Source organism: Ceratotherium simum, chromosome 17 (genome assembly GCF_057802395.1).
Source record: "Ceratotherium simum simum isolate JZ-2026a chromosome 17, ASM5780239v1, whole genome shotgun sequence".
NCBI classification, from domain to species: Eukaryota; Metazoa; Chordata; class Mammalia; order Perissodactyla; family Rhinocerotidae; genus Ceratotherium; species Ceratotherium simum.
Window position 1 is genome coordinate 17,229,824 of NC_141916.1, and position 23,668 is coordinate 17,253,491.

Consider the following 23,668-nt stretch of genomic DNA (forward strand, 5'->3'; position numbering starts at 1 on the left):
TAAACAAAAAAAAATAAAGTCTATTTGTTATAGAAAAACACATCAACTTTTTTTGATGGACATTTTCAGTTTCCAGTTTTTCTTTATGTTGAGTAATTCTATAAAGGACACTCTTGTGTACAAAGCCCTTAGGCTAAAATTCACTGCAGTGGGTCAAAGAGTGAACATTTTTAAAGTTTTTCATATCACTATTGACAAAATTGCTTTCTAAAGGTGTTATGACAGTTTTTACCATTGCCCAGTTTACTGCTTCTTTGTCAGCATCAGGCATTCTCATTTGTAAAAATTCACTATATAGGTTAAAATGGAATAATTGATTTATTTTGCATTTATTCAATGATTAAGTATGATTGAACATTTTTCCATGTTTATTTGCTTTTTGGGTACTCTTTGCTGTGAGTTGTCTTTTTTGCTTGTTTTTGCTTTTCTTATCAGTTGGTAGGCTCTATAAGCTTCCTTTGAAGACAATAGTCTTTTATGTCGCTTGCCAAAAATGATTTTCCCAGTGGATGTGTCTTTTAATTTGGATCTTAGATGTTTCATTTTATATTTTCTGATTGTAAAAGTAATAGGTGTTAATTGTAGGAAAATACATAAAAGCACAGAAATGAAAAGAGAAATGCTGCTACTGAGAGGAAACCAGTGATAACAGTGATTTTTAGTTCAATTTAGTTTAATGCTTCTGCATTATTTCACAAAATTGAATCATTTCTATAATAAGATAGCAACTTGCTTTGTTTTTTTCCCCAAGTTTCTGTGAATATTTTCCATGTCTTCTCAATGTTTTTTTCCTATTTTTAAAAACTTTATTTTGGAGGCTGGCCCAGTGTCGTAGTGGTTAACTTTGAGCGCTCTCATCATTGGCAATACTGTTTACTTACTGTTTGACCTTGGGCCAATGACCTAACTCCCCCATGCTTGTTGTTTCCTTTGTCTGTAAAACATTAATAATAATAGTAATTGCTTTTGGTGTAGGATTTTCTGAGGATTAAGTGGATAAAGTGCATGAAGCTGTCTGATACCTAGATAGTGCTATATAAGTTTAAGCTATTGCTAGTCATTTTAGCTTATCCATAATGGTCAAAACTTATCTCCTTTGGGAAGAGAACTCCTGCTTAAAACCGTGAGGACATTTTCTCAACTCGTAGAATTCCTTGAAATCTTATCACAGACATAGTGCCCAGAGTTCCTAAAGATAGGATTTAAAGAATTCCTATTTACTGTCAGTATGTTTTCTTTAATGCAGGTAACATAGAGCTTTCAGATGATATGTGTAAGGAGTATGAAGTAATGTATCCATCTTGTGAAACCACGAGAAACACTACAGACATTGAAGAATCAACCGATTCTTCATGAATCATTCTTAATGATTTTAGGGCCAGAAGATCTGAGTTACCAAATACATGATGTTCCTGGTAAACTTTATGGTTTTATTGGTAAAATGAGAATGCAAATGCAATCTGCTAGTCTTTTTCTCCCTACAGTGTCTTTATCATTGTTCTAATAAACAGAAGGCATTGATCAGTCTATTTTCTTTTTTGAAAAGAAGTTTATGTGAATGAAATGTTAGATGATTGTTATAAATACTGTTTTCAAATGACCAAACATGAAAACTGTAATTGAAAAAGAATGTTTAGGGCCGGCCCCGTGGCTTGGCGGTTGAGTGCGCGCGCTCCGCTGCTTGCGGCCCAGGTTCGGATCCCGGGCGCCCACCGACGCACCGCTTCTCCGGCCATGCTGAGTCCGCGTCCCACATACAGCAACTAGAAGGATGTGCAGCTATGACGTACAACTATCTACTGGGGCTTTGGGGGAAAAAAATAAATAAAATTAAAAAAAAAAAGAAAAAGAATGTTTACCTTAAAGATCCTATTAAAGGAAAGTGTGAAATTAAAAGGAAAAAATAGTTAAAAGAGACCTAAATTACGATCTTTCAGAGGGTCCAACTTTCTTGGTCTATTAGTTGGGATCAATGCAAATTCTATCAATTTTCCCATCACTCTTGTCAGTGTGAAATGCATTTATAAACGTGAAATTGCAGGGATTAATTTGGGGGAATAGGCTGTATTAAAAACATGGTTCTACTACAAGTCAACTTGTGAAATGTTTTTTCACATTCATTTAATTAGCGTGGATTAGTAGTTGCTCGAATTTAATATGGATGAAATTTAAAAGAAACTAAAAATGGACTGTGGACTCTGACTACCTATTTTTCTAATTCTAAAGGATCTCTTTGGAAAATAAGTGTAATAGGGAGTAGGCATTTCTATCTCTGCTTAGTTTTGTGAATTCAGTCAAGGTATATAAAGGTTTATCCTCAATTTCCTTATTTATTATAAATATTTGGACTAGACTTCTGATGTCTGTCAGCTTGCACTTGATTTCTGAAGTGGAATGGGGTGGTATTTCCATATAGTGATTTAAGGCGGTGGGTTCTGCTCCTTACTTGTGGCCATAATATAGCTAGCCACTGGCTACTTTGAACATAGAGTTGATTTAAGTGATGTAGCAACCAGTTGGTATTTAATAAGTTTGCTATAGAGAGTTGGTCTGATCCTTTGGACATTTGAGTGCTTTAAATGTTCATAGGAAGACATAGTGCTTTAAAATCAAGGAATGGAAAGAAAAGAGTATTAAAAGAGAGAAGTTTGAGGAGTGGGACTAACATCAGATTTACTCCCAATAATACAGATGTGGAGATATATATGGATGCCACTTTGTTTAGCTAGTTCCTTTCTTCAAATTTAGATTACTGTTACTTTTGTTCTTTGTTTTCATTAAAGGAATAGGCAGTTATCACATTTTTAAAGTATTTAGGGTAGTGTTTTACAATATGGCAGTCAAGTGCTTTTAATGTTAAAGGTGCTTTGTTAATTACTTGATAAAATAGTTTTTAAACTGATGTGAAATCTCTCTAAAGAAAGAATAGATAGGTTGAAAGAAATTAGTCAGACCTTGTACTGTCTGAATTCTAAAAATAATAAAGATAAGGTTTTGTGGTCAATTTTAATTTGTGCATGCTTTGTGACTTATTCTGAGTATAACAAAATGTAAAGTTTACCACCTAGGGTAATTTGGTATTAACTTTTTCCCCTCTTGTTTTCTATCATCAAGAGAAAACAATCCAGCAATTTCTACAGAAGACCTAAAAGAATGTCTGAAGAAACAATTAGCATTCTGTTTCTCACAGTACACTATCATTTTTTTATTGCTATTTCTCGTTTTTTTAATTGTTTCGTTAGTAGATGTAAAATACCTGTGAAATAGAGCCGAAGGATGGTGGTTTTAATTTCCTTCAGTGATGTATTTTGGTATCATTCTTCGCTATATTTCTTAACTAGATTTAAAGACAGAGTCTCCAGGGCCAGCCTCGTGGCTTAGCGGTTGGGTGCGCGCTCTGCTGCTGGCGGCCCGGGTTCGGATCCCGGGCGCGCACCAATGCACCACTTCTCCGGCCATGCTGAGGCCAGATCCCACATACAGCAACTAGAAGGATGTGCAGCTATGACATACAACTATCTACTGGGGTTTTGGGGGAAATAAATAAATAAATAAATAAATAAAATTATTTAAAAAAAAAAAGACAGAGTCTCCAATTGTATGTTCAAAGACCTATTCTCAGCAGAAAGATAATGAAATTTCTATTGGGTACTTTTCCAATGAACATATTCAGGTTTAGGGTTCTCAAAAAAGTGGTTATCTCTTAATTTGTATTTTTAGTAGTTGGCTCTTGTAACCTTTAATCATGGAGTTATTTTTAGCAAAATAGTTAGGTGGATGGGCATAGAATTTATATTACTGGTGTCTTCTGTTAAATAAGGAGTTCTTTTAGGCAAATGGTTCAAAATGGCTTATTTATAGATGAGAATTATGTAGGTATATTTACAGCTTAGATATCATAAAACATCAGTATGTTGAACTGCCCCTTCTAAAATAAACAGAAGTTTGCATATGCATGCAAATGTAATGCCATCTTTTTTTCCTATGTCTGGTGAGAGGCAGGATCAGTGAATCAATTTTTCAAGTTAGAAACCTGGATTTTATTGTAGACTTCTTTGTTTCTTTTACACATAATACACTCTCAACTCAGGTTTCATTGGTTCTTCATTCTAAATATCTCCATTTTTTTTTCCCCTCCTTTTTATTCTTTGCCTTTTGTGTGTGTGTGTGTGTGAGGAAGGTCAGCCCTGAGCTAACATCCATGCCATTCTCCTCTTTTTGCTGAGGAAGACCGGCCCTAAGCTAACATCTATTGCCCATCCTCCTCCTTTTTTTCCCTTTTTCTCCCCAAAGCCCCAGTAGATAGTTGCACATCCTTCTAGATGCTGTATGAGGGACGCCGCCTCAGCCTGACCGGACAAGCGGTGCATCGGTGCACGCCCGGGATCCGAACCCAGGCCGCAAGTAGCAGAGCGCACGCACTTAACCACTAAGCCACGGGGCGGGCCCCTATTCTTTGCCTTTATAGTCTAGTACCAGCCCTAGGTTAAAAGCAAGACCCTTCTAGCTTTCTTTTCTCTAGTCATTTGTACCTATGATACAATTCATCTTCTGCAACATATTTGTAATAGTTACTTTAAAATCTTTGTTTACTGACTGGATCATTTGTGTGTCTGCTTATATTTCTGAGTTTTTTTCTCTTGATTCTCTGTTTATTTTGTGCCTTTTTGCATGTCTTATAAATTTTGACTATATGCTGGACATTACATGTAAAAGAAGCTAGAAGCTGCAAATGACATAATTTTTCCCACTAGACAAGATGTGTGCTTTCTTCTGGTAGGCAGGAGCAGATTGATTGCTTCAGTCCAGTCAGGAATTGAGCCGGGTCAGGGGTAAGCAGCCATTTTAATTAGACTTAGTCCACCTCTGATATTTTTTTCTTTTTCTTTTCTTTCTTTCTTTTTTTTTTTTTTTTTGCTGAGGAAGATTAGCCGTGAGCTAACATCTGTGCCAATCTTCCTCTATTTTGTTTGTGGGTCACCGCCACAGCATGGCCACCAACAAGTGGTGTCGGTCCACACCTGGGAACCAAACCCAGGCTACCAAAGGGGACTGTACTGAACTTAACCACTACACCACAGGTCAGTCCCCATCCACCTCTAATTTATCTCCGTTCCTTGGGCATAACCTTCTCAGGCTTTTGATTTATAAGTTGGCAGTTTTCTGTTGCCTCAATCCTGAAACCCCAAGGAAGATTTAGTCTGATCTTCAGAGGTTTGAGATTAGCTCTCTATTTAGCCTCTTACCCCATACAGCTTCAAAATCTGGCAAATGTCTTGTGTTTGATACAAGGTTCCTCCTTCCACTGGGACTTGCACAAGACCTCAGAGATTTTACTCTGCCTTCTCAGCCTGGCTCCCAATCTCCCATCTTCCCCCTTAGAACTCAGTAAACGTCAAATGGGGAAAATCAGCTTTGTGTTGGGAGCTCCTTTAGTTTCTAATTCATAATGCCAGTCCTCTGCAGCTGCCTTAAAGCTCTGCTGGTTTCCCTCTGGTCCAGGATCTGCAGTGCCTTCAGGAAGGGAAGGTCATCGTTCTGGAATTTCATTTTGTCCTTGGAGCTTCCATAGCTCTCCTTTATCTCCAAAAACATGATTTTCGTGATTTATCCAAGCTTTTTTAGTTGTTGCAGTGGGAGCCCTGGCTTGTCATAATCGACCAAATCCTACTCCGAAGTGTGATGCAGTTCAAACTAGCTTGGCAATTGACATTTGTAGCTCAGCAAAATTGCCATTAGTACATATCAGATGTTAGTCACGAATAGTCAAATCCTAGATATTATGTGCATTAATTTGACTTCTTCTGACGAGGTACAGTTTCTTTGAGAGTTTGGCACACTGTTTTATAAGAATCGACCTGCTGAAATACAGAGTTGATTTAGGCTACAACTTTTTAGTTGTGCAAATATTATGTTTACAGTTGTCTTATTTGCAAGTTCTTAAGCTTAAGGAATATCTTGTTGATTAGGGGTGATATTAGTATGTTTTTCCTTTTGTGCTGAAGTGAGTTTACCTTTACTAGTATCCTCTCTATTCTCTCCTCACCCCCACCCCAAACAAATAACCACCACCTATTGACAATTGTAACCTTAACAAGGTAATTACTAGTCTATTTTAATATGATTTGAATGTAAGAGCCTACTCTTTGCCAGACACTAGGACTTTGAAACACATTTTTGAACAACAAAGATCCTTCATGGAACCTATATTCTGGCTGGAGGGAGACAAGAAAATAAACGTAATAAATAAGCAACTTAGAAGTGTCTTAGGTGATAAGGGCTATGGAAAAAATTAACAGTTTTTGAGATAAAAATTTTTTCAAAAAATTAAATAGAGCAGTGTAATCAAGGGACGGGGAATCAGGAGTGTTTGGGTGGTCAGTGAGAAAGTGGCTTTTAAGCAAAGACTTCTAGCTGTTTATAACTAGACCACTTCAAAGATTTGATGTGAATAACAAGACATGAATTTGATTTTACTAAAGTTTGTTAAACAAGATTTTATGTATAAGGTAGAAGTGTTTGTATCTTCTTTTTTAAAAATGTATCTTGGGGCCAGCCTCCTGGCATAGTGGTTAAGTTCAGCACGTTACACTTCAGAGGCCTGGGTTTGCAGGTTCGGATCCCAGGCACGGAGGAACCTACACCACTCGTCAGCCACGCTGTGGCAGTGACCACGTATAAAGCAAAGGAAGATGTTGTTTCCTTTCAAGGTGTTGTACAGTTCAGAGTTTTGGTGATCATCTTTTTCTAAACTTCCTCAAATTTTTCTGAATCCATAAATTTATTGGAGTTTTAGTTTTCAGCTCTATCAATTATGGAAAAGAGAAGATATGACTGACGTAGACCAAGCATCTGTATTGAATGAGAATTGCATGAAAATATTTAGCACCTAGAAAATGTTAATGGAGGACATACCTTCATTTCTATACTGATGCACAGAGAGGTTAAGTGTCTCGCCCAGGGTCACACAGTTTCTGAGCGGTGGAGCAGGGATCAGCGCCCAGGTTCCCGCCCGCGCCCTGCACCGTTGCAGGGGCCCCTGCCGTCCACTAAGGGCTGCTGCTTCTCTCACAGCATTGCTCTGCTTCCTTCTTTCTGAGGACAGCCGGTAACCACCCCTTTCTGCCCAGCTGCCGGGAAGCTCGAGTCAACCCTGACACTCCAGTGCAGCAATGGGAGCACCCCTCGGGGCCACCAGTTTTGTTTTGTTCCCAATTAAGTGGCCCTGGTTCTCCACTTCATCATTAATGATAGCCTGCTTCTCTCTAGAGACAATGTGGGAGGCGACAAGTGCCAACGACGTAAGAGTAAGACCCACACAGAACTGAGATGCTGGGCTCACAGGAACAGAGAATATAACAGGCTGGCCGGAGTGGCAGTGGTGCTGTGACCAGCCACAAGACAATGGGAGGACAGAAAATCTGGTCTGTTACTCTCTGCAGGAAGCAGACTCTCTGCTCTGTGGGGACAAAGCTCTCCCCTTATAATAAATTCTAGTGAAAATTGCTCACATGGGTCTTGGTACAGGGAAGGCTGAGTGACGCCAGGGACTGACTGTGTCCTGAAAAAGCATTTTTGCAGCAAAAGGAAAGGGTATTTCATGCGACTGTTGACCAACACCGAGGGCACTGTGCCAAGTGACACTCGGGGAGGGAGAGTCCTCCAGGAGAGAGGACAACATGGTCCAGGGACACAGTCTCCCAGGGCAGGATGGTCTTGCTGGTCTCAGGGCCAGACCTGGGAGACCCAGGCCGGCTGGACAGCTTGGCCCTTTGAAACCAGGCCCTAAACACCCTCCCCCCGCTTTGTTTGTGAGGAAATGGTTGTTCCTTGAGGGCAGCATGGCGTCCTTTCCCGTCTAGAACCCAGCTCCCGGCTCAGTGGCCTTGGCAGCCGAGCTGGTAGAAAGGTGGGCAGCTGGATGGTTGAGGCCGGCCCCTGAGGCCCGTGCCTGGCATGGCAGGCACTCCCTTTGTCCCCTGATGTGTGCTCTCCCTGCTGTGGAAGGAGTGGGGCCCTGATTTGTTGCTGGGCACAGGGGCACAGGTGTTTCCCAGCACCCGGGTGGCTAAGACTGAGGATGGCCCACAGGTTGCAGGCGGAGGCTGGGAGTTCAACCTCCACGTGGGGAGCACGCCCCACCCCCCGCCTTGTCCCCTCCCGCTGGCTGGAACCCAGAGGTGGTGGTGGTAAGTCAGCTTAGATCAAACGCGCTGTCAGCCTGTGAGGCAACAGGACAGAAAGAGCCAGAGACCCGAGTGAGTGCAGCTGCTGGTCCCATCCAGGAAGGCTCCTGCCAGGACCGCTGGGTCGGAGGAAACCCAGTCCCATCTTCTTTAGGCCACTGTCATTCTGAGTCTCTGGTGCAGTAAGTGACTCGAGAGCCTACCTAATAATCCCAGTGAACCAGGAATGAGAGGAAAAGCTGCTGCCTTTCGCCCCTGGGCACTGGGTTCAACCACGGTCTCCCTGAGGCCGTTCCCTGTCAGCAGCTCTGGGGGAAGGTCGCTGTTCCCACTGGGCCCCCCACTCATCCTCACAGCACCCCTACAAGGGACTGACTGTCCCTGTTTTACCGATGGGGAAACTGAGGCTCAGAGACACAACCAAACCTGCCCAAGGGCTTGGAGGTCCGCCTGCCCCCGAGTCTTGGCTCCCTCTTGGGAGTGAGACGTGTTGTCCATCTGCTCAACCGGACACAGACTGTTCTCCCCGGGGGAGCCCCGAGGGTGCGGACATGCCTGGTGAGCCTGTCCGGAGGTGCAACTCAGACCCCAAGGTCTGGGTGACAGTTGTGACAAGACTTCAGAGGGAAGCTTCTCTGCCTTATAAAGGGAGAAAACTGGGATGGGGAGTGGAGGGAGAGCGCAAGAGAGGTGAGGGGAGATTGGGAAGACCACTGAGCACAGTGACGGGATGCTGCGCCCCTCGCCCCCCGCCCCGCTCCAAAAAATCACAGAACACTGCCAGGAGCTGGATTTCCCATGGAAATGCGTGAAGATCCTGAGCCATGTGCCGGGGTCCATGTGGGGCAGGGAGGCCCCGGCTGCCATCCGAGGGCGGCTCACAGGTGGAGGGGGGAGGCCTGGGTCCTGCTGTGTTGCCATGACCTTCTCACGTCCCTGTCGGTCGGCAGGTCTCACAAAGTGCCCCTGGGCTTTGTCCCCACGACAGCCGGCTGAGTGTGGGGCTTGGCGGGGATCCCGCAGAAGGGCCCTTGCTGGGGAGTGAGCCCAAGTTGCGGTCAGCTACCGCAATGTTTCAGCTGTCCTCTGACTTCCTGGCATAAACAGCACCCATTTTGCGTTCACAGGGTCTGTGGGTCGGGGTGCAGCCTGGACCCGCAGCTGGGAGGACTCGAATGGGTGGGGGGACTCTGATGTCTGGGGCTGGAATCATCTCTCCGTTCTTTACTCACATGTCTGGACCGGATGATTGAAGGGCTGGCCTTGCTAGGACTGTCAGCTGGAGGGTCTACACAGGGCCTCTTCCCTGGCTTCTCACAGCCTGACAGCTGGGTCCCAAGAGGGCATGTGCGGAGAGCAGCATCCCCAGAGGCCCAGGCCAACGCTGCCTGGCTTGTTGTGACCTTACCTTAGAAGGCACGTGGCATTGCGTCCCCTGTCCTCTACTGGTGAAGCAGTGACAGCCCGGCCAGTTTCTAAGGGAGGGGACATAGACCCCATTTCAATGGGAGGAGTGTTGGAGAGTTGGGGGCCATGTGTTAGACTGCCGCATCCCATAACACCATTCGTGACACCCCCTCAGTCGGGTTACCTCTGATTTCAAGATGTTCTAACATCAAAACAGAACACCCTTCCCCCAGCTGATGCCTGAAATTCCCAGGGAGAGCTTTAGCCTTTGACCTGGAAGGGACTTTCCTTCTAAAACAGGCTCCTTCAACCCCAGCCGCCCTGGGGACTGAGGTACAGGCCTGGCCGTGTTGTGCTTCAGGGTAGGTGGGCTCCCAGATCTTTCCAGAGAGCAGCTGCAGCTAAGAGAGAAGGGAGCCCCTGGGCCATGGTGTTTCACCAAAAGTCTAAGGTCCTGAGGTCAACTTGGCCAGCGTGGCTGTTTAGCCAGAGGCTGGTCCTCCCAAGAGCCTCCACTTCACCCCCTTCCTACACTTTCCCTGCCCCTCATCCCGCTGGCTTCTGTAAACAGGACTTCCATCCAGCCCTGCACCTCTGAGGGTTCCTCCCCACCTCCTATCCCCCCATCTGGAGTGGCCCTCTCTTTTAGGGCCAAGAGCCCCAAAGATCTCTTTTAGGAGCAGATTCAACATTCTGTTTTTATCCATTCAAACCAGCCTCCCCTGTGTGTCTACTGCACCAGGAATGCGGAAAACAAACCATTTTAGGTTTAAAAAGGGATTCAACGCAAGGAAATAGGGGCTCGTAAAATTATGGGTGGAGGCGGCAGGTGGCAGGGGACAGCGGGAGTCAGGAGGCTGCCCATGGAACTGTTGCATTCAGGGACACCCCACCAGACCACCAGGTCCGCCACCACAGATCAGGAGTCACTGCAGCTGACACTGCTGCCACCACAGCCACCATGTGATGTCCCAGACAACCATGACCAGACACTGAGACACAAAGGCCAGACACCATCACCACCTTCCACAGCCTTGCTGCTCAGCAGGAAGACGGCCCCCACCGAAACCTCCATCTTCCAGATCCTGCACGAGCGCATCTCTCTGGGGCACCTAATGCGCTCCAGCTGCACGGGAGCCTGAGAAGTGTGGTGTCCGGCTTTCTGGACCCCGCAGTACAGAGGGCACATCGAAGGAGCAGGGAATGGATGCCACGATCCATGGCACAGTACCCAGCACAGACGACAAGGTGGGAGTTTGCTGGCCCCATCACCTTCTCTCAGGGTGCGGGCGACAGAGCTCTCTATTCTCTGGGCACCGGCAGAAGGTTAGGGTGCATCGTCTCCCCAGCACGTCCTCTGGTTTATTTTCCTGCCATGGCTTTGCCACCTCTAGAGCCATTGATCGCCCTGTGGACCTCTTGGCCTCAGTAGGCTGACATTGTCTCTGCTGGAAAGTGGAAGGAATTGGGGTGACACCGGGTACCTTTGCCACTGTGTCCCTTAAATCTCCCCCAAAAGCACATTTACTCCATATGCAAATTTCCTCACTGAAATGTCCGCATAAAAGGGAATTACCTCTTCTGAGAGGAACTGGCTAAAGCCTCAGCTGACTTGGACTTTCCCTTGATTCACCAAGGAATGTACCTAAAGACGGCGGCCTTTCCAAGGAAGGGACTCCCCACACATGGTCCCCCACTCCCAGCTGCTCTCCTGCCTTCGGGCTCCCACCACACACCCAGCATCTCCTTCCCTCCCCCTAGGGCATCGGCTCCTTCCCTCAGGAGCATTCCTCCTTCACCTTCCCTCATAACAGCCCAGGTCTGGGTCCTGCAACCCTAAATAGCATCCCAAGCTTTGGCGTGGAAGGGGAAGGAGGCAATGCCTTGCTGTGTACCTTTGGAGGAGGGGGGCTTGGAGGAGATAGGGTGCAGTCTCGTCCCAACCCCCTACCCCTTACACCCCCCCCTTGACCATGACAATGACGGGAATCCTCCCATTAGTTTCCTTTTCAGGATTCCCACTAGAGGGAGCTAGAGATCCACCAGTTCCTTCTCAGGTGGCTCCAGCCTAGATGAACATCAGAGCATCCCCCTGGGACAAGGAGTTCAGACAGATGAGATTGTGGGAAGAGCGTTTCCACATTTGCAAGGCGCCTGTCCTGTTCCCGAGCTAATCAGGTCCCCATTATTCTATCTATTATCCTTCATTTCTTCCTGGCCCCCCAGGGCCCACTGGCATCAGAAGAGAGAAGGGCTCTGGACTGGATTACCTTCCTTGATTCAGAGCTTGCCTATGGAGAAATGAGGGATCTTTCGCCTCCCCCAGCACACTTTCAGGGTGCCTTGAGAGCTTATATGAGGGAGTTGAAGCTGCAATGGAGGGGCCTCCCTCACTCCCACCCATTGCATAAGTTTAGGGGTGCAGGCAGGGGTGGGGGAGCAGTGTAAGAGGAAGTGTTCCAGGCTATACTGCAGCTTCTGAGAAGGCCCTGAGGCTGGAAGGGCTGGCGAATCAGAGCCAGAGAGAGGACCCAGCCTGGCTGGAGCTGGAGGGGACGGGGGACGCTCTTTGATGGGCCCGGCAGGCACAACCTCCCCAGACTTCTCCATTAAGCAGCTGTGGACAGAGACTGCCCCTCCCTGACTGAGGCTGGAGGAGGGGAAGAATGGGGTGCCTCTCCGATTTTCACCCACTCCTGCTAACTCCCTGGCGGGCTGCGGTGGCCCTCAGATGCACCCCCCAGCAACCATTCCCCATTTTCTTGGTAACATACCTAATCTAATTTCAGCTGTACTCCTCTCCCCAAGCAACCCATGTGCTTTGTGGGGAAATGACTCCTCCAATGGTTCTAGGGTGGGCAAACAAGACCATGCCCATCCCCCACCAGTTACGAGTCAGGACAGGAATACCATCCGTCTGGGCCGAGGAGAATTTTGCTGTGGGTTCGTCCCTCTCCTAGGAGAGCCTCCCAAAGTTGCCCTCCCTCCTTCCCCCAGTCGGGGGACTGGACCGGGAAGCTACAGCCCTGGGAGCTGCTGTACCCCGTTGGGCCACACGGGGGCACCAGTCTGAGGCGGATACTGCACCGCGCCTGCCTGGAGAGACCACAGACTCTCAGGCCTTGACCGGCTGAGCCTCAGCCAAACCAGCCCCAGGGTCCATCCTTCCTCGGCACTGGCCAGTTGGTTGAGCTGATCAGCCCCCTTTACTGCTTAATCCAGTGTGAGCGAGGTGTGGCCTTGCAAATGAAAGCCTCCTGCTAATTCTAGGGTGCTTCTCAGGATCGTGTTCCAAATCTCTCCTGACCCCACCCCCAACCCCCCCACCCCGGGGCAATCTACTGGGCTAGGCCTGGGGAGTGCAGACAGGAAGGAGGCACAGCTGGACCTCACAGAGAGAGGCAGACAGATTATCGGCAGAGTGCTAAGTGCTCTAGTCAAGTTGTGCCAAGGGTATTAAGGGAGTGCAATGCAGGCAGGTGTGTGGCCCTGGGGTGGGAGCTACAAAACCCCAAGGAGGAGCAGTGTTTGAACTGAGCCTGGGTTATGCAGGGGCTCCAGGCTGCAAGCTCCAGGCTCCAAGGGTGCCCAGGCATGCAGGCAGGAAGTGTCGACACAGATAGGGAAATGCGGGGAGCCGGGGTGGCTGGAGCGGAGGGGGCATGTGATGACAAGATGGGAGAGGCAGCTGGACAGGTGCACCCAGACAGGGTGGAGGTGTAAACTAGGTTAAAGAGACTGGACTTTATCCAGAGGGAGCTGGACAACCAGGGAGGTTTTAGGCAGTAATGTGATCACAGAGCAACACTGTCCCATAGAATTTTCTGCAGTGATGGAAATGTTCTATGTCTGTGCTGTCCAAAATGGAAGCCACTAGCCACATGTGGCTATTGAGTACTTGAAATGTGGCCACTAAGACTGAGGAATTGAATTTTTAAATTTTATTTAATTTTAATTAATTTAAAATTAAATAGTCACAGGTGGCTAGTGGCTACAATATTGGACAGCACATCTCTAGAGAAAGGACTGGAACGGAGATGATTGGGAGGCAGGGACACCTGTGGAAATGGTCCAAGTAAGAGAGAATGAGGGCCTGAAGACAGTGGCAAAGACAGTGGCAAAGACACAGAGAGGACGGCATGGATGCTAGAGATTGTTAACAACTAGAACCGGGAAGTAGTCATGGTGATGAACTGAGGCAAGGGGGTGCTCAGAGGAGTCCCTCGGTGACCTGGCTGATTGGATGCTTGCTGTGTTATCACTGAGAACAGGAACCCAGGACAACGGGCGTGGAAGATATGACAAGTTCAATTTTGGACGTGCAGAAATTGACATGGCTGGGGACATCTAGATGGAGGCATCTGACAGCCCATGGGTCAGCTTAGGCTGTTTGGATTGCCTCACTTCATTTTTTTCCAATGGAGCCTACATTTTAAAATCAGTAGAATTTATATAAAAGTCTAGATTTCCATCTCCTCTTGAAAAATCAGAAGATCTGACACCATTGGGCTCGAATTCCCTCATGCAACAGTTATCTCGAGTTGCTTAGCGGCCCCTCCCTTAGAGGGGCCCGCTGCCTTTCACACCTAGCCCTTGTGGGCACTGTATTTGAGCACCCTGATAGTATATTTGGTTTCAAAAGAGACTCACAACCCCCCATCCCTCCGTCCCCCTTGAATCTGGGCCAACCTTGTGACTTGCTTTGACCAAAAGCAGCAGTGGTGACACCAAGTAACTTCTTAGGACCCAGCACCACATTAAGAAGCTCAGGCCTGAGGCCAGCCTGGTGGTGTAGCAGTTAAGTTTGTGCGCTCTGCTTCAGCAGCCCAGGGTTCCCAGGTTCAGAGCCCAGGCGTGGACCTACACACCACTTATCAAGCCATGCTGTGGCAGCATCCCATATAAAGTAGAGGAAGATGGGCACGGATGTTAGCCCAGGGCCAATCTTCCTCAGCAAAAAGAGGAGCATGGGCAACAGATGTTAGCTCAGGACTAATCTTCCTCACCAAAAAGGAAGCTCAAACTAGACTACAGAATCAGAGACCAAGAGGAGAGAAAGATACCCCAGCCATTCTGGCCCGCTCACCCCATCTGAGGCACCAATCATGGGAGCAAAGATGTCTTGGCTCCTCCAGCCCCGGTGGCACCAGCCAGCGCCCCCCTCAGAGCCCAAAGTGCAGAATCAGAAGCAAATAGCAAACCAACGGTGGTGGCTGTTTCCAGACACTGCATTTTGGGGTGGTTTGTCGTGCAGCAATAGAAAACCGAAACAATGGTTAAAAACGTGGGATGGACAAGTTTACGCAGAGAAAAGAGAGTGAGGACAACGCAGGGCGGGGCGTAGGTGAGACCGCTGCAAGGGCGGGTCAGATTCTCTCTTTACAATTTTGAGATCTGTCCATTGTGCATTTTCTGCATTAACTGTGATGATTTTAAATATTGCGCTAAAATATAAAATAGTCTTTATCTTGATTACTGAGTGTTTTGTGCTCAAGGCAAGTATCTCACTGGACTCGCCCAAGTCCCAGCCTTGGGAGAGGGACCACTCACCAACCCCGTGTAGCCCTGCATGACGGACAGCCAGGGAGGTGAGGTCAGGAGTGCTGCAGAGGCCGGGAGGCGAGAGGCAGCCTCCCCGGGCCAGGGAGGGAGGAGCACGTGAAGAAAGGGTCGGGGCCCAGCACCTCTGGAGGCCAGGCCGCCCCATGACCAGCCGCCTGGAGGTGGCGGGGGACAGGTGACCCGGATGTGCGAGTGAGCGGCCCCTCTCTGAGGGAAGCTTAACTCAACAGGCAAGAAGTTTTGTGAGAAGTTTTCAAGTTAAATTCTTCCAAAAGAGTTACTTACTTTTTAATAATAAACTAGTTCCATAAAGAATCTGTGCATTTCCATTATTTTGGTCCAGCCACAGAGCCCACGGGACAACCTCCAGCCATAGCCACAGCGGCCGGAGATACGACTTTCAGAAATTAAAGTCCAGAATGTCTAGCATGATGAAACATGCCAGGATAAGCTCAGATAAGACTAGTAAAACATTATCAATCTCTCGGTCAATGCAGCCAACCTCCCCGCAGAGCCGCCGGCATGTCAGGCCTTCAGGCTCCCTCGGCTTGGCCCCTGGTCCCAGCTCTGTAGCCAACAGCGCAGGCCACTGATCCCAGTCTCTGGGTCAGTTCATTTTAGGCAACAAGGTTGCTGACCTACTGTAGAGATTGGTCAAACCAAAACAAACAAAATAACTCTTCGAGGAATGGGCTTTCCTCCTCGTGACAACCAAGCTGAAAGAGACCCAGCCAGCATTGGTCACGGGGCAGGAACCACAGAGCACGGTGAACGCTGGGTAAAACAGAGTGGCAGAATTGAAATTCTGGGATCACATTTGCATGTTGTATAAAATTCTTAAACATATTTGGCCATTGCTCCCTGTAAAGGTTTGTTTCACAGAAGGAGTCGTTCCGAAATGTGTTCTTTAAAACACTTTTTGGGGAAAAAGTGAATTTAAATTTAGTAATGTGGCATTACAGTCGTTGGAAATAAAATTAATTTTATACTGTTGTTCTGACAAAGTCAGGGAAATGTACTATCTGAAGTGGCATATTTTTTCCAAAACTTTTCTTCTCTTCCAAAGGGAAGATTTTAAGCAAAGATTCCCAAAGTATATTTGTTGGAATGGTGGTCCCATGTGATGCTCCTTTTTAAAAAAAAAAAAAAAAAAAAGAAGAGGAGGACGGGAATAAAGAATTCTTTGGTCAAATCTACTTGCAAATCCTCTATGCCTCTCTTAGATTCATTATAATATTGGCATATTAATGCCTCTTAAAAGAACCGCAATACAAAAGCCTGTTTACAATAGATGTTAGCTCAGGGCCGGTCTTCCTCAGCAAAAAGAGGAGGATTGGCATGGATGTTAGCTCAGGGCTGATCTTCCTCACAAAAAAAAAAAAAAAAAAAAAACCTGTTTAATTTTGCTTAACACAATCCCCAAACTGATTAGATCACGGAACCCTTTTCAAGTAACACTCATTAAAGCCCCTTGAGGCGAGCGCACCACAGAACCCACTTTGAGGAACACTGCCTTCACCCCTGGGGAAGGGGAGAGGGGATCTCATTCCCTGCTTTCCTCCAAATAGCTTTGAAATATTCATCATTTCTCTCAAATAACAAAGGACAAAATATTGTTTCTACTTTTAATTCATTTCGCCTACAATTCCTGTAACATTTGGTATCTGATAGAAACATTTTAAACAAAAAAGATACATTCAAAATTGGGAACTGACTGGCAGCAAACTGTTCCCTTCACCAGCCACCTGTGCGATTGAAGGGGCTGGTTCTGTTCTCAGTTTCTGTAACCTCTGGAACACCCTCCCAGGTACCAGAGCCTGCTGTTCCAATCTTCACCCAGCCACCCAGCTCGGCCCCTCTCCACCCAGCTGGGAAAAAAATGTGCTGATCCTTTTTTGCAAACCCATGAAGATTGGTGTCTAAAGAACTGACAGTATTGAAAGCATTTTGGAGTTCTTTGATTTCCTCACAAAACTTCACTGTCGCTAAATCCAAGGATGAGCCTGATGATATCTGCACGTCTACCGACTGTCCCCCTTAAACTGTGCTGTCATTTCTCTCAAGCTTCCGTTCACGCCAGCAGCGTATCATCTGATCAGCTCCAATGTGCCTCAGTTAGGTTCTAGCACATTTCTGGGAGTTGACATGCTTTTTGCTTGAGAGAACTAAGGGGGTATGATGCATTTATAGTTTCTCCCTGCTTCCCACCCTGTGATCAAAAAGAAATTTAAAGGACGATGTTATTCATTCAAAAATACATTTCCTAACGGCCCTCGATGTGCAGAGAACAAAACAGCAAAAATCCCGATCCTAATGGAGCTAACGCGCAAGCAGATGGCTCAGGCAGAGAAGTTTCCAGCCAATGTGGCGGATCTTATCACGAAAACCAGTCCGAGAAGGGGGCAAATCTACCTTTAACCGGGTTGCCGTTGTGCAAGGATGGGGTCCAAAGTCATGAGAAGAGGAGGGTTTATACAGACCGTCAGCTGCGAATGAAGAGCAGCTCATGAGGGGGAAGGAGTCTAGGCTGCTCGGGAGGAGAAAGACCCTGGCAGAGAAACGGAGCTGGGGTTGAAGCCCCCCTGGGCCCCCCCCCCCGTGGAAACAGCGGGGGGCCCAGGCTGCAACGCCTCCATGACAGCCACCTGAAGCCTGGGGTGGCAGATTTGCAAGAGGCGAGGTGGCCGTGAGAGGGACACAGATGGGACAGTGAAGCCAAAACATTAGGGACCCTCATGCGGTACAAGCGAGCGTGTTAGTAAAGTCAAGTCGCCCCGACAGCTTTGAAGCCCTAACTCGATCCTTCACCAAAATACCTCTTGGGCCTCCAGCAAAGTTCACTGTGTTCTGGGCCAGGGCAGCGTGGCAGCCAGGGATAGGGACGGTGTTCAAGAAGAAGCTGTCCCACTTGCCGGCCATCTGTGGATTCCTGCATGAGAAGAGCACCAGCCAAGAGACACTGGGGCCTGAGAGCTCGTGGGACAGCCGTCAGTCCTCCTTCCCTCCCTCCCGCACCTGACGGCACTGCTGACGGCTCTCCCACGCCCCAGGCCCGGGTGCCATTGTCCCCGGCTCTCTCTCTGGTTTGAGTAGAGCACACTCTTCGGTGGCTCCCTGAGAAAACGCCCCAGAGAGATGCATGTTCTGGCTGTGCGTGGAAGACCTGCTTCGGCTGCAGCCTCTCACTCATTCTCACTGGCAGAGTGAGCCAGGAGCCTGGGGGTGTCCACGTTCTCGGAGCTTCCTGACTCTGAGCTTCCGTCATGGCACCCTGGCTCCCTGGGCCTCCATGCTGTTTCTTCCTCAACCACATGGGTGAGCTCCCTCCTCCGGGTCTCAGCACTTGCCATTCCCTGTCCAGAGCACTTTTCCCTCACATATATCTATTGATCTTTCTCATTCGGGTGTCTGCTCAAATGTCACCTTCTCGGTGACACCTTCCCTGATGACCCCACTTAAAATCTCAATCTTTCCCCATACCCTCTGCACACCCTCCCTGTTAGATTAGAATGCAGTCACACTGGAATAGGGTGCGCCCCTAACTCAATAGGACTGGCGTCTTTATAAGAAGGAAATTTGGAGACAGAGACACACAGGAAAACACCACATGATGACGAAGACAGAGATTGGGGTTGTGTAAGCCAAGGAACACCCCAGAGGCCAGGAGACCCCGTGAAGCAGGAAGAGATGAGGAAGGGCTCCCCAAGAGATCGAAGAGGGAGCATGGCCCTGCCAACACCTTGATCTTGGACTTCGGGCCTCCAGAACTGTGAGACAATACATTTCTGTTGTTTAAGTCACCCAGCTTGTGTGACTTTGTTATAGCAGCCCTGGGAAACCAATCCACCATCTGATATCCTGTATTTTTAAATTATGTACATAGTTTATCATCTGTCTCACCTCACAAGAACACCAGCAGCACAGGGGCAATGATTTCTGTCTGTTCTGTTCACGCCTGCGTCCTCAGTGCCTAGAGCAGTGCCTGGCACATGGTGAGTGTTTATAATGTTGGTGGAATGAATGAATGAATGAATGAAACCCATCACACCTCCATGCCCACTGAAGACTTGTGCCTAGCTGCCAGTCTGCCTCTCCCTTCCCAATCCTGGGCACCTTTGGTGAAGGATGGTAACCCCACCAGCACCATGTCCCTTCATGCAGCTCCGGTCCCCTGCCGCTCCACCCTACCTGAGCTTGGCGTCACCTGGAACTGTCCCATCTGGGTCAGCATTGGGGCTGGACCCAGGATCTAGCTACTTTGGGTGCAGATGTCTCCCAGAGAAGCTGTTGTCATCCAAGAAGGGAGAACAGTGGTAGTCAAGAAGATCCCAAGGCCTGTAGCCGAGGAGCAGCATCCCCCGCAGGGCTGAGGATGGAAGATGAGCCAGCGGGGAGGAGAACAAGAGTGGGATAGGAAGCAGAGCTAGAGGGAGCCAGGGTCACAGGGTTCTGGAATAGAGGCCGTGGAGACATCAGGCGCCGGGGCTCATCTCGTTGCGTGAGGCTGATGAGCGGGGCTGGAGGGCAGCCAGCTTCAAGGGGCAGGGGCAGGCCAGACAGACTCCTCTCCATCCTCCCCTCCCAGGGCCTCTCTGGAGAACTCGACTTCCACTCGCTCAACACGTATTTGCCGAGCACCTACTGTGTGCTGGGCATATGACGGGTCCCCGGGGAGGCACCGTGAACACACAGCAGGGGCCTGCCCTCTCGGAGTTCCCAGGACGGCAGAGAACAGGCACTGGCCGTGTAACTAAAACATGGAGGGAGACTCGCAAGCAATCCCAGGGTGCTGCGGGAATGCCTGACAGGGACCCTGGTTAGTCTGGAGGGGTGTCAGGAAAGGCTTCCACCAGGAAGGGACCCCTCAGACCTGAAGGAGAAGGGGCCAGCCAGGCCATGGGAAGGAGGGGCGAGAACAGCTTTTCAAAGGCCTAGAGGACACGACAGAGAGTGGTGAGAGACCATGCCAGAGAGGGGGCAGAGACCCAAGGGGGCAACAGCTTGGGGACCACGTTTTGGATTCTATCCTTTGAGCAACAAGAAGCCATGTTGTGGGGTGGGGGGAATTAAATGGGAAAGTGGCTTGACAGGATATATTTTTTTAAAGACCACTCTGGTGACTGTGGAGAATGGGTGGGCTGAGAAGCACTGATGGACATGAGGGACTGGTGAGAGGTGATGGAGCCAGGTGAGAGGTGATGGAGCCAGGTGAGATGTGTTGGAGCCAGGTGAGGGTGATGGGGCCAGGTGAGAGGTGATGGGGCCAGGTGAGAGGTGATGGGGCCAGGTGAGAGGTGAGGATGGTGGCCAGGGAGATGGGGCAGAACTTTCTATATTTGGTGCTGGACTGGCTGTGGAGGGGAAGGAGAGAGAGGAATCGAGGACAGCTGCTAGGGAGGAGGTGGTACCACGCACTGCGAGCCAGAACATGCCAGGAGTGAAGATGATGCGCTTGGAACAAGGCCGCCCTCGCTGAAAGCCTCCGTGCTCTGGCCCGGCTTTCCTCCTCGACATGCACTCCCTCTCGCTCACTAAGCTCCTGCAGCGCTAGCCTCCTTTCAGTCTGTCAGACGTGCCAAACACATTCCCAAGACAGGACCTTTTGACCTGTTGTCCCTCTGGCAGGAACATTGTGCCCCAGCTCTTGGCCTGGGTGTATCCTCCTCCAGGATGGAGTCTCAACTCGAATGCCACCTCCCTTGAGAAGCTTTCCCTGACCACCTCCACCTAAAGTCACCCCATAGGTCCCCATCCCATTGCTCTGTTTTATTTTCTTCATGGCACAATCCCTTGTGTATTTGTTCACAGGTCCATCAAATGCTCCTTCCCACCAGAACAGAGGCTCTGGGGTAAGGGACCTCTGCCTCGTTTCCGTGTGTGCTCCTGTGTCTATAGCAGGGGCTGCTCAGTAAATCAGTGTAGAACGGACCCATGGATTACTGTGGCCAGGACCCAGGTTAGGCTGGGGCTGCAGATTCCAGAACCGTGGCATAGAGACAGCCATTTAAGCTCCAGAAAGGCAGGGAGCACCCAGAGCAAGAAGGCAGGGTAGGAGGAGGACTTAGGACAGAGTCCTGAGGACTCGGCATGTGAGCGCCAGGAGGGGAAAGAGGAGGCGCTGGCTAGAGACCCTCAGAGAGAGGTGAGGCAGGGACGGGCTGGGAGCTGGATCCAGCCAGGCAGGCGCTCCAGAGCCCAGGCTCCCATGCTCCAACGTCAGCATCGGAGTGTGGGGAGTGTCCCCAAGTGGGTATTATCCTCATCCTACTTTACTAATGAGGGAGAAAATTTCCGTCACCCAGTGAGTGGCAGCCCCACGGTGTGGACTGAGCATTGTTCTGGAGCCCACAGTCTCAGCCTCTCCTCTCCACCTCAAGAGGAGCTGTCGCGGAGGGGAGAGCTGTGAGGAGGAGAGAGGCGCCAGGAGAGCAGCTGAGATAAAAACTGAAAAGCAGGCGGGAGCAACCAGCCAGAGGCTGGCGATCTTGAGCCCCAGCCTAGGGGGAAGCCAGGCTGGAGCGGAGCGAGGGGTGAGCAGAGCTGAGGACAGGGGCGGCGAGCCTGGGTAGCTCTTTGGAGAAGTTTGGCTGCAAGACGAAGCGAGACAGGGGGTGGTAACTGGAGGAGCCTGCGGGCAGAGGAAGGCTATTTTAAGGTGGAAGAAACCTGAGTGTGTTTCAAAGTTGGAGCCAGCGGAGAAGTGATTAAAGGGGCGTTAAGAAACGGGCGTGAAGGGGGACAGTCAGCACCGCAGGAGTGGGAGGGGGCAGAGGAGGAGAGCGCATCCTCCACACAGGGAAGAGGGTCCTCTCCCAGGGACACGTGGAAAGCCCCTGGCTCCAGGGGAGGTGGGCTTGTGGGTCTGGGGACAGAGTGGAGGGATCTTGTCTGCTGGCGCCTCTTTTCTGTGAGAAGCAGGAGGCGACAGCATCTCAGCAGAGTGTACGGAGTGCGGGGCAGGGTTTGAGAATGGGGCCGGTTTGCAGTCATCCAGCATTGGGAGAGAGAGCTGGCTGGAGTGAGGGCAGGCGTGGTGAGGGTCCAGTGGGGCTGGTGGCCATTCTTGGTGCCATCAGTCTGCCCAGGGTTGAGATGTTCTTTGGGGGCGCTCAGCAGCCCGGGTGCAAGTTCAAGAACAGAGTCGCAGCCATCCAGGGCTGAGGTCCTCCCGAGAGGGCTCCAGGAAGGAGTGAAGGCAGGCAGCAGGCTGGAGCAGGACTACCACACCCTGGAATCTAACCGCGGGGAAGGAATTGGGGGCAGGGAGGAGCTCAGGGATAGGGAGGAAGCAGAGGCCAACGAGGTCCAGGGACCATTGTGAAAGGTTGGAATGCGCAGGTTAAAGAATAGTGGTGTGACCATAACGCACAGCAGCATCTGAAGTAGGGGTTTTAGAGAGAGAGTAGTTCCGAGCCCTGTCAAGGTAGACAGACAGACAGACAGAGGACTCGGGGGTGGGGTGTGGAGTGTGGCTGAAGTCTCAGCCCTCCGGGCAGGAGGCAGGACACACAGAAGTCTGCTGCAGCTTGGAAGGGAAGCCCAGCAGCCAGGGAATAGGACGAGGTTCCTTTGTGTGTGTTAGTTTTGTTATTTATTGTTTCATTTTGCCTAGGTGTGACGTGTGTGGTAAAGCACTCACACAGTACAAGGGAGCGTATGACAAAAAATAAACCTATCCCTCTCCCCACACGGGGTTCCTGGCCCAGAGGTAACCATCTCCCCACTTTCCCCGTACGGGCTCCTTTCTCCCCCCGGAGGCTGAGGTAGCAGCAGAGGTAGAAGCCTTCCCCACTCCTCCCTCCAAGGCCTCAAGCTTCAGGCCCCTTTCCAGCACCCCAGAACTGCTGGGAAGCACGGACACTCTGGGCCACCCCTCAGTTCTGAAATCATCTTCCCGGACCCCCAAAACAGCCCCCTCCCCGGCTTCCCTCCCACCTCCCTGGGCGCTCCTCTCTGCCCTGCATTTAAGTGGGGGCCTGCCTGCCGGGGTTGCATGCTCGGTCTCCTCTCTTCTCACCACAGTGACCCCACACCAACCCGACCCATTCCCACAGCTCTCAACATCACGGCCCAGCCCCTCTCTGCTGAGCCCCAGCCCCGTACACTAATTGTCCACCTGACAGCTCCCGTTGGTGTCCCTGATGTGCTTCTAACTCAACACACCAGAACCGGACGCATCAGCCACCCCCGGCCTGTGGCCCCCCATCCGCAGCAGCCGTGAGCTGGTTTATGGCCCCCTGGTATCTGTCCACCCCAGGACCGAAACAGGACTAGATTTGGTGAGGAGACATCCCCCTCCTTTGGCCCTGTGGTTTAGGGTGTCTCGACACCCCCCCACTCTGAGTAGAGCATGTGACCGAGGCCTAGAACATTCCATACTGGCAGCAGAGTACTTCAGGGTTAGCACAGAGTCAAACGGGCCCAGTCACAGCTGCTCCCAGGGTTTGGCCTGAGCGACCTGGGAGATGACCCCCTTCTTTCCTGATAGGTTTGAACCTGAGAGGCCATAAAAC

General features: G+C 49.5%; 1 protein-coding gene across 1 annotated transcript in view; it reads right to left on the bottom strand.

The window, feature by feature from the left end:
* The window catches only part of LOC101388933 (protein FAM186A-like), a 44,843-nt gene extending 26,769 nt beyond the window's left edge, over positions 1-18,074 (bottom strand). Inside the window, 1 exon segment of the mRNA XM_087442006.1 lies at positions 17,972-18,074. Within this exon segment, the coding sequence (XP_087298132.1) occupies positions 17,972-18,074 (103 nt within the window).
* Between the last annotated feature and the right edge of the window lie 5,594 nt (positions 18,075-23,668).